The 11,576-nt window shown below is 33.3% G+C and overlaps 1 protein-coding gene across 1 annotated transcript; it reads left to right on the plus strand.

The window, feature by feature from the left end:
- The first annotated feature begins 357 nt into the window (after positions 1 to 357).
- LOC149415717 (uncharacterized) lies at positions 358 to 11,371 on the plus strand. The gene is made up of 6 exons (XM_089641651.1): positions 358 to 424; positions 6,190 to 6,363; positions 6,511 to 6,684; positions 8,695 to 8,847; positions 8,933 to 9,064; positions 11,337 to 11,371. The coding sequence occupies exons 1-6, from the start codon at positions 358 to 360 to the stop codon at positions 11,369 to 11,371; spliced, it is 735 nt and encodes a 244-aa protein (XP_089497777.1).
- The last annotated feature ends 205 nt before the right edge of the window (positions 11,372 to 11,576 follow it).

Raw genomic sequence — 11,576 nt, forward strand, 5'->3', positions numbered from 1 at the left:
AAATATTGACATATCCATAGACAAAGACCAATTAAAGAAAATATTCACAAATGTTAGAACTGGATTACCGGACTGGCGATGACGAAAAATCGATCATTTTAACAATAATTATTGAGACATTCCGAAAGATTATTTAGTATCTCCGTTTTGTATTTAGATACAATGAAACAATAAATTTGTTCAAAAATCGGCTGTTTTATAAGTTTTTCACTAATATTCGCTAGGTGGAAGGTTTTCCTCCTTATATGAACACAATCGATGATTTAGTCGATCTTTATAAACTTCAAAATATTTCTATTATTATTATTTTTTGTCATTTTTGCCGGCCTGACGAGACACCGGGTCACTGGAGCCAGGATGCGACTAGGGACCATCGCCATCACGGTGGTGACCGCAGCCAACCAACACCAAGCGCCACTCCAGAGTGAGTGCTGGGCCCAAGCTCACACAAGACCACCCCCTGCATATTTGCTCTTAATTACTAATGTAATTTTATCTATTTTTGGATTTTCCTGTATCTCATAAAGTTCATTATATTCTCGTCATTATTTTAAGATCACTTGTATGCCTTAAAAATTGTCTTCATTCACTTATGTACTGCTTAATTTAATCTTTTTTCACTTGCAAATAAAACATTATTTTCAGATATCCAATTACAGTGAAACCTCTATCTATCGTTCCTCGAATAATCGTTTTCCCGGATGTATCATTTATTTCTTCTAGTCCGAATTAATTTCATACAAAAATAGATCGCATTGATCGTTTCTATGTCCACCATTTTCCCGCATTCATCGTAGGAATTACGTCGCGTATTTGATATTTTTGTCTATGTTTAAACGGCGCCAGACGGCACTCGTTACGATGCGCGAAACTTTTGAGAGAGAAAGAGAAAGAATAACAGTTTGTCGCCGCCATCAGTCGCTAGTTGTCGTCAGTTGTCGCTAGATACCCAAACTTAGTGGAGTGTTTGCAGTTATCCTTTTTGAGATTTTAAACTATTTTCGAAATGAGCCGTTTGATGAAAAAAGTACGTACTCTTCAAGAAATATTGAAAATTATCGAAGAGGTGGAAAAAAACCCCGCTGAAAAACGCATCGATATAGCCAAGCGTTTAGGAATCGCGGCATCCACGATAAATTCTATTTTCTTGAAAAAAAACGAAATTCAGGAGCAAATTCAAAAGTGCGGAAAATCTTCGAAAACTAGAAAAACCAGTAAAGAATCAAAGTTTGGCGAACTGGAGAAAATTCTTATCTCTTGGTACCAAATTTGACAAATTTTAACAATTTTGTTACTTTCGACGACAATATCCCAACTTGTGGGATAAAAACTATCGAAAGCTTGTGTGACGCAAGATTGACGGAGATAACAAAAGAGGTCGATATTGATGAAGAGGAGCCGCTGCCTGTACCTTCATTTTTAGAAGCATGCACCCTCTTTGAAAGATTGAAAACTTTCTACTACGCACACTCAATAACTGATGCCGAAAAGAATATCATTTGCAAAGCTGAAAATATACTGTTGACTTGCGGAAATAAAACAGTAAAAAAACAAATGTCCATGAAAGATTATGTATTTACAATGCAATAAACTTGGTTCTGTTTAGCTTTGTATTTTTTTTAAATAAATACATTTATTTACATCTAAAACTTATTTTCTTCTTATAATTTTAATCTACCAACGGTTATGCAGATTGGGAGGACGGTATCTTTACTGGATCGTATCTCCTTGTGTTTTGTCCTCTTAATCCCGCATTCATTGTTTTCCCGCATTCATCGTTTATTTCGATAGGTCCCTTTAAAACCAATAGATAGAGGTTTCACTGTATACAATTATGTCCTAAAGCCTATATAAAAATTTCGCTAATAAACGATTAGTTAATGTTAGTTATGTAAGTGTTAATTTTAAGTGACGTACCAGGTAAGCATGGTTCTGTATATTATTACTAGAGATGTTCCGACTAGTCGGCGACTAGTCGGTAAAGCCGACTATCCGGCCACTATTGTAGTCGTCGATTAGTCGGCGACTAATCGGCAAAGAGCGCCGACTATCCGGCTTCTTACGTTGTATGTATTTCTCAATAATATGAATGCGGGGAACTACATGAAATAAAAACCTTGATTATATATTTTTTGATTTATTTTATAATCAGTCTTACACATTAAAAAATGTAAAGCAATCTTTCTTTTGGTATTCAGTTTTTAAAATTACTTGCTTGTAAAGAAAACATAATTATGACATTTATTGAACAAAATTAGTACCTATCCTAATTAACATAAAAAACAACATAATATCTTCTTATCTCAATGAACATTTATAAGTATTTCTTATTATTAAAATAAAAAGTAGATTTTTTAAATTAACAAACTCAGTTATATGTATTAAAGCAAGATTGTATGTACAAGATGCACAGTAATATATGTTTATATTATATATATATATATATCCAAAAATTCTAAACATGAACTGTTTGATAAAAACAAAAAAAATGAAAAAAACATATTTCTTATAACCATACCTACATAATCTAATCAAATCAAAGTCACAATTGTGACAACCAAAAATATCATAATCTCCTTATATTTTTTATAACTTACTTCTATTTTTTAATTAAGTGTAAATTATGATGTAAGAAGACTAAAGCTTCTGCTTCAAACCGTAATCGGCTTAGCCGACTAGTCGGTCTTATTACAACCGACTAATCGGCTAGACGGCTAGTCGGCGAAAGTCATAATCGGCACATCTCTAATTATTACACATCACTGATATAAGTAAATGGAAGTAATATTTTTGTAAACCAGTCAAATCGCTGTATTTTTTAATTTATGTTCTTGTTATTTTTAATTTTGTTTCTCGCATATACTTATGTAATTTTATTTTTATTATTTCTTTCATTTCTTTCTTATGTTTCAAAACTGTCATTAAATTTGTACCACCCACATGTAAAAGCCCTCTGGGCGTTTAATAAATAAATAAATAAAATAAAAATAAGTTATTTTTTTACTAATCATTCGGTCTGTTAATATAGTTTTTCATAATGTATTTTATAAAATTCGTTTTCTTAAAATGAATTTGGTTCGTATTCATAATATGGTATTATATTACGGCAGTCAATCAAGTTATGTTTACCACACTTTGGTCAATTATTTTTAAAAGTTGATTGTGCTTAAATGTATACTCAGACGGCGCTAATACAGAACATCCTGATATAATATGTTCTATAGTTTCCGGAAAAGCCAAACATTTTCTACATAAATCATCAATTTGATTTGTATCTTTATTATAGATTCCTATTATATTTAGATTAGATTAGATTCCTATGATATTTATTATAGGCTTCCTATAGTTTTTATTATTAATGACTGTATCCTGAATGGCAAGCATAAATCCTTCTATTTCTGCACTTAACTCTCTTTTTTTTAATAAATGTACATTAAAAACTGTAAAAATAAAAGAAATACTTGCAGAACTTAATAATTTTTAAATTTTATTTATTTAAAATTTATTTAAAAAAATTAAATGGAGTTCTACGAATTAAACACCAAAACAATAAATAATCATACTCAACCATTTACTTGACGAATATTTGTTAAGTTACGTTTGGTTGAGATAATTGAAATGTTTTTCGTGAATAATTTTATTTGACAGGAATTTAATAATTTCTGGTTGGGATTTATACAAATTTTGACATTCTGGTCGTATAAATTTAAAGGTGTAATGTTTCTATCTGCCTAGCTAATTATTATGTGAATTTCTGAACTAAATTATTGATTATTATTATAATTATCTTTTGGACAATCAATGTGTTAATATATATGAGACGTGTGGGATTGCCCCAGCCTCCCTACATTCTGGAATAAAAAATATTATTGTAGTTATTGTAGCTAGAAACAAATGTAAGGTGCTGCGGCACATGGATGCAATTTACAGCACCACCAGTGAGAAATGTAAATGTTGCACTTTTGCTCGGCGATAAAACGCCTCATAATGGACAGCTCTTGACGCGTGGTACTGCTTAATAATGCCCGCACCAAAGCAAAAACAAGGTTAGTCATCACTCCATTATATCATAATTAGTTGGTGCCAACGAGGGGGTCGAAACGGGTCTTTCACTTCAAACACTGAAAAATAAACAAAACTTTTGATGGCCTTACTGAAGTATTTTCAACTCTGGAACGTTCGTAAATATATTATTAATGGGTAATAAAAAATTTAAAAATACTAACTTTTTGTTGTGTTGAAAGATGAAAATATAGAACTCTAAAAGGATTTTACTAATTCAAAGTAGCTACCCAGATTCTTTTCGAAACATTAAATTCCTTCTCTACAAAGAATTTTATCTATGGTTAATGATTTAAACTGACGTTTACAGTGACGCCCGCCGCTTGACTAGTACGCTTATCATTTCTTCTACATAATAATGAACTTGGCGTTGAATTCATTTGGTTGTTGTATGTAAGGTTAATTCCAATGACGTTGCACTATGTATAGACGCGCTGTAGAAATCAAGTTGAAAAACCGAAAACAAGACAATTTATTTATTTATTCATTATTCATTAACGCCCTATCGGGCTTTTACAGGGTAAATTGAAAAATTATGGATGTAAGTGTAACACAATACATCGATAATAGCATAACTATATATTTGTATTGCTTTCGATTTCGTAGTTTGAGTACTAAACTAAACTAATTAATTGCATTGAAAAGTGTCAAAATGTCCTCGTGTGTGATGAGAAAATGATTTCATTACTTGCAAACTCTAGTAAAAGCGCAGAAATAAGATTTCATACGTAAATATATGAAAATATCAGGAGTCGGTGAATTATTTTCCCATTTGATCTCTGGTGAGTTAACTTGTTGTTCTTGTATTTATTACGCTTATATAATGCACTTGCATAATTTGGATTGACTAGATGATCATTCGTGGATAAGTGTGTGGAAGGGTTTAGTTTTTCCTGTGGGGAAGGTTTAACCCGGACATAAAGTCAGAAAAAAATACATACATTGTATTATCATTATTAATGAAAAAGACATTTATTTCGATTGTTTCACGGAGATTTTCAACACCATTAGAGAAAGTGGGATAGCGACGTAGCAATATAACTGTGAGAAAGACAACCTAATAGGTCGTCTTATAGAGTATTCCGTGTTCGTCTTATAGTGTAAGCGAGTATGCTAATCTTATTATCACAGTCTCACCCGTCCTGTAGAATGTAGTATACGACACAAATACGAAAAGCCGGTCGCCATCATATGAACAATGTTTGAATTAAGATTTTACTTGAAACATTAGAGTGTATCTTACTTGCAACATTTTATATTCAATTTGTGAGACAATAATGAGTCCAGATGTATTGTAACGTAATCGGTTAGTTGTTAATTTTTCGGTAAATATCCAGAATTAATATTAACAGGTTAATACTAATTGATTCAAAATATATTATTTTTTTGGTAAACTAATGTTTAAGACAATATTTTTTATGCATAGCACAAAGGGTAACAGTTATTTTTACAAGCAATAATTATTCGCCTGAAACACTCATCCACATTGAATTATCAGGAGATTTTTCAATGTGGATGAGTGTTTCAGGCTAATAATTATTGCTTATAAAAATAATGATTTAAAATACTTCAGCAGTTTGTAAAACAATAAGAATGAGCTTTTTCAGTCACTGGAAATTAAAAATAATGCATTATGTTTGAAGTTACTGTTTATTTGGTAAGGTCAATTTTAATATTAGATTTTATGTATTTTATTTAATACAAACCTTTTCCATCGGTGATCTATTTTGAGTTTCTTTATAACCAGTAAATTTTATATACAAAAATTAAACCTGCGTATTTTTTTGCTCGCAAAACTTGAAGAGTGGTCGACCGATGTGGCTGAAAAATTCAAAGATTATTCTTATTAGTGTCAGGAGTGGTTTGAATGACAGGAGAAGTCGGGGACGCCTGAGGAATATCTGAACGCAATATCTCTGCGCCGGAATGATATACGGAGTAGAATGAAAGTAGATGTAATGTAGTTTTTTAAAAGTAAAAGTGTGGTATACAGTAGTGAATGGTGGAAGAAGTCGGAGATGCCCGTCTAGCTGGGTCCACTAGTATTGCAATAATTAAATCTGTTTGATTATATACTTTATTTTGAACCAAGACCAAATTTCTAACATGTAAAAAATTATCTAACAGGACGATATTACGACAGTGCCATGGATCTCCCCAACTCAGAGAGTGTTTCCATCAAGACGGAGCCAGGGTCCCAGGAAGAAGGCGCAGGTGAAATGCCGTACACGGATTTACACATTGACTTTCCGGAGGTGAAGAAGGAATGTTTAAAGTATGCTGAGAGTGTTCAGCCGACAAGTAAGTTGCAATAGGTGTATCAAATTTACAAAGGCGATATTGAAGTCTTGCGGGGTCCACTAGTATTGGAATAATTAAATCTGTTTGATTTTATACTTTATTTTGAACCAAGACCAAATATCTAACATGTAAAAAAATATCTTACAGGACGATATTACGACAGTGCCATGGATCTCCCCAACTCAGAGAGTGTGTCCATCAAGATGGAGCCAGGGTCCCAGGAAGAAGGCGCAGGTGAAATGCCGTATACGGATATACACATTGACTTTCCGGAGGTGAAGAAGGAATGTTTGAAGTATGCTGAGAGTGTTCAGCCAACTAGTAAGTTGAAATGGGTATATCAAATTTACAAAGGTGTTTCAAATGGAAGCAGTCCTCCATGTTTTATCACTCAAACAAATCATTTCTATTCCAAAAACTCTTCGATTTTTAGATAATGAATCATTGTTCTCCGATAAATACGTATTGCAATGATTCCAGAAAATCATTATTAAATGACTTTAAGAAACTATAAATTCTCTCTCTAAAGATTAGACCATATTTAAAAGAATAGAATGTTAACTCCTCAGGCTAATTTGCTCGGTTTTGGGAAAAAAACAGCTTGTACAGTCAATTCGTTCGCTTTTTTTCAACAACTCATATCGTCTCATAGGAGTAAATGTGTCTCCCTTACCTTCATAGTTAGAAATATGAAGTAAACGGTGTTGAGAAATACAAAACACAAAGATATTCAAATATAGAAGGTTACCACAGAATAATTAAAATGTACACCTCTATGAAACCAAATGCCCCATTCAGACAGAGCAACTTTAGTTGAACGACAAAAGATGAACAAGAATGCGATCAGACGTTTCAGTTTATCTCGAACCGATATTGATTATCAAGATGGCGTGAAGTTTTCGCTGCGTGCGTTCCTATAATTTCGGACTTTTTACGGAACGAACTTGGCAATATGAAAATGCGCATAAAACGTCGTATGTGACCCAGAAAATGGATTATAGGGAGAAACGAATGGGGTGCTTCTAACACTATATTGAGAGAGATAGCGTTAGAAGATACCGAAGGCTATCGCAGTCAGTTGCGAATTTCAAGAACAATTTGATTTACAGTTATCTAAAATTTAAAAAAAAAATCAAAAAACAGGAAACGGTTATGCGCTCTCTCTCTCTCTCTCTCGCAGTTACAGATAACGCTGAGATACTAGAGACCACGGAGGATTCTTTTGCAAGTCTGGCTTATATGTGTAGAGTTCAAAAAATACGATATCATTATTTAACCCTCTAATACCCATTTCCTTCCTTCCTTAACAAACCCTCCACAGAAAATTCTCAAAGCCTGAGGGAAATTATTTTCCTCGGTGCCTCCTGTGCGGAGTGAGTTTAAAAAATAATTATATTGAAGTGTTTCTGAAAGAGACAAGTATAAAAATCGTTTAAGGCGATGCACTACGTCGTGTAATATTTTTAATTGAGCCGCTATCAATAACAATCCTTACGTAGATAGCGATAAGGTTTAAATTCCCGCTTAACACCATCCGCCTGTTTTGATTTTTGCAAGAAAAAAACATGACCAAAAAGTGCCTTTTATTTTATTTTGTTGATGTTCAAGCATAAATATTTAATTTTTTTTCGATCATTTTATAAATAATTTAATTTTCGACATTATAAAATAAAATCATAACAGAAAATGGGTTCGTAAGTAGGAGATTTTGAACTTTAAATCAGTTTTCATAGGCCTTATACATTATTTTTTTCTGGGCTTATAAAAAGACTTATCTAAAATATACTCGATTATTTCAAAGTTCAAGATGTATTCTACTCGCAGTATTTAATTAAAGCATCTGAAACATTTCTAGGCGACCAAATTTTCAAACCAAAAACACATATTTTGCATTACTACGTATGGCATCACCTTAATTTAGTATTGCGTAATGTTATTTTTATACAATTGAAATATTACACCTTTTAAGGCTAAGGTATGATGTAGCAGGAGGTTAGTTTAACAATTTTGTAAATATTCATCAGACGTTCAAATCAAATTTATAATCTTACATCCTTAATTTCCGTCTATCAGAAACATAGACACCAATTAATAAAATAGGTTTTTAAGGCAATTTGTTAATTATTTTTTTTAAATTAGACCAAACTAAGAACTTAAAGGATGTTTTGCGAAGAAAAAAGTTTTTGGTACATAGTTTTTTTATTTACAACATAGCTTTTGGTAACTATACAATCTAACACTTACATAATAAATTGGCACCGATGAGCCTTGTTTTTAATGTTGTACTCAGAACCTATTTATATTTTGATGTATTGTTGTTTTGTTATTCAGGTAACATTATTGTAGAGACTGTTTCCATCAAGACAGAAGCAGGACCCCGAGAAGAAAATAAATGGGGAATTCCTTATATCGAAATAGACATAGATCTGCCGGATATTAAAAAGGAATGCTTAGACCGCTCTGAAAGTATAATCCAAACTACAGGTAAATCGTGTGTATCTTTATTTAGATTATTTGTGTTTCCACTTAAGATAACTACTTACTAAGCTTTATCTGCCATCTTTTTCAGGATTAATAACGGACCTGAAGACGCATCGTGGGAAAAAACCATTCTCATGTTCCCATTGTAATTACTCCTGCTCACGCAAGTCAGGGTTAGCACCGCACATGCGCACACATACTGGAGAAAAGCCTTTCTCATGTCCGCACTGCAACTATTCATGTTCTCAAACAGGAAATTTATACAGGCACATGCGTATGCATTCTGGAGAAAAACCTTATTCATGTTCCTATTGCAGCTTTTCGTGTTATGAAAGGGGATCTTTAAAAAATCACACGCTAACCCATACCGGAGAAAAACCTTACCCGTGTACCCAGTGCGACTATTCATTTACTCAGAAGAGAGATCTGAAACATCACATGTATACCCATACTGGAGAAAAACCTTACTTGTGTTCTTACTGCAGTTATTCATGTTCTCATAATAGAACTTTAAAAGGTCACTTGCTTACCCATACTGGAAACAATCCAAATTCATGTTCGGAATGCAACTATTCATGTTTTGAAAAGAGAAAGTTAAACCGTCATATGTTTATCCATACTGGAGAAAAACCTTTTTCGTGTTCTGACTGCAACTATTCATGTTTTCAAAAGGGAACTTTAAAAACTCACATTCTTACCCATACTGGTGAAAAACCTTTTTCATGTTCCGATTGTCGAATTTCATTTTCTCAAAGGGGACATTTAAAAAGTCACATGCTTACACTTATCCATACAAAAGAAAAACCATTTTCATGTTTGTACTGCAGTTTTTCATGTTCTCGAAAAGGAGGTTTGAAACTTCACATGCTTACCCATACTGGAGAAAAACCATTTTCATGTTCCTACTGCAACTATTCATGTTCTCGAAAAGGATATTTAAAACTTCACATCCTTACCCACACTGGAGGAAAACCTTTTTCATGTTCGAACTGCAAGTATTCGTGTTCTCGAAAGGTAACTTTAAAACTTCACATGTTAACTCATATTACATGAAAACCTTTATCGTGTTCGAGCTGCAACTATTAATCTTCTCAAAGTAACAAAAAAATCACATGCTTAATCATACTGGATAAAATCTTTTTTATGTTCCGACTGCAACTATCACGTTTTTAAAAGAGATAATTAAAACTCCATATGCTTACTCATACGGGAGAAATATATTTTTTATTCAATCTGCATATATTCACAATCTCATCTAGTAAATTCACTTCTATCGGGAACACTTAAAAAATCTATTATTACTCTGATATTTATTTATTGTTTCTTTACATTGAATCGTTTTTTACGTTAGAATTTTTAACCTCACTAGGACAAGCATTAAAACAACAAAATCTTTACTACTGACGATGCAGAAAATTACAGGCCATTATCCAACCGACCATTCCTCAAATCAAAACTCCTTGAGAAAATGGTTGCCAAACAATTAGTGGGGTAATTGAACTCTGCTGGTTTATTTGTCAAAATCAATCCGCTTATCAACGGTTTCTTTCAACGAAAACTGTTCTTTTGCGGGTTATTTCAGACTTAATCATCGGGATAAAAGCAGGTACGTTGGGTTTGATATCTGTTCTTGACATGTGTGCGGCATATAACACAGTAGATCATAGTATTTTATTAATAATAATAATAATATAATCTTGATGTTGGGAGGTTAGTGCAATCCCACACATCCCATATAGTGTATAAGTACCGATAACATTTACATAATAAAGAAAATAAATTAAAAATGAGATTAAAGCAGAGAAGCACAGGAATCCATCGGATCTATTAAATGTGCTTGAAACCGAATTTGGCGCGTTCGAGGTGATGCACTCCAATGGATGATATCGTATTTGTCTGAACGAGTAGCCTCAGTAACATTCAATAAATGTACAACACCTGAAACTCCCATCGAATTTGGAGTTCCCCAGGGTTCTGTCCAAGGTCCAATTCTCTTTACGAATCGTCTTGAACAACTCATTCACTCAGCTAGCTTTCACAAGGCTATGCAGATGATCGTTTGATTTTGAAGTTTTGTCCTCAGGACGAAAAAGACGTCCTTCAAAACGTGTTGTAAAAGCCTCATTAACACAGCCTCAAGTTGGATGTCTGTCAATAAACTTAAACATATATTTTTTAATGTACCGGAAACTGAATAGATATCGTAGTGTGGAGTATCGAAATACAATATATCTTAACAGCGGATAGTGTACTACTATGTGCTTTACAAGGGCAAAGAATACGCTGTGCTTTAACTATCGAATGTCCGGCACCTCGTTAAAACATATTTCTTTAACGAAGGATTTAGGAATCACGTTTGACACGCGCCTCAATTTTTTCCTCTCATATCTATTCGGTGTGCCACACTGCCATGCGAATGCTAGATTTTTTAATCTGAAACGCAAAATCTTTTTCTAATATGGCAGTGATAAAAATGCTTTATTTTGTTCTAGTTCGTAGCATTCTCGAGCGTCGCTCGGTAATATGAGGACCTGAAGATGACATACACTCAAATTATACAGAAAAGGTGCAAAAAAATGTAATATCTTCACATTAGAAGCTTTGAGTACTACTCCAATTCTCGCTAGATTGCTAGGATTCGATGGTCTAAACCAAGGGTGGCCAACCCCCTGGCCGCGTGCGCCCCGCTTGTTGTCTACTTGTGGCCCGCGGGGCATGTGCACACATTTTTT

This window comes from Hesperophylax consimilis, chromosome 17 (genome assembly GCF_061612785.1).
Source record: "Hesperophylax consimilis isolate HC1 chromosome 17, BYU_Hcon_1.0, whole genome shotgun sequence".
In the NCBI taxonomy this organism is placed as follows: Eukaryota; Metazoa; Arthropoda; class Insecta; order Trichoptera; family Limnephilidae; genus Hesperophylax; species Hesperophylax consimilis.

Bases quoted from the DNA above. Each gene is read 5' to 3' on its own strand.
- LOC149415717 (XM_089641651.1), top strand. From the start codon at position 358: ATGCGACTAGGGACCATCGCCATCACGGTGGTGACCGCAGCCAACCAA. The intron at 425-6,189 runs GTGAGTGCTGGG...ATTATCTAACAG, and splicing joins ACACCAAGCGCCACTCCAGA to GACGATATTACGACAGTGCC. The intron at 6,364-6,510 runs GTAAGTTGCAAT...AATATCTTACAG, and splicing joins TGAGAGTGTTCAGCCGACAA to GACGATATTACGACAGTGCC.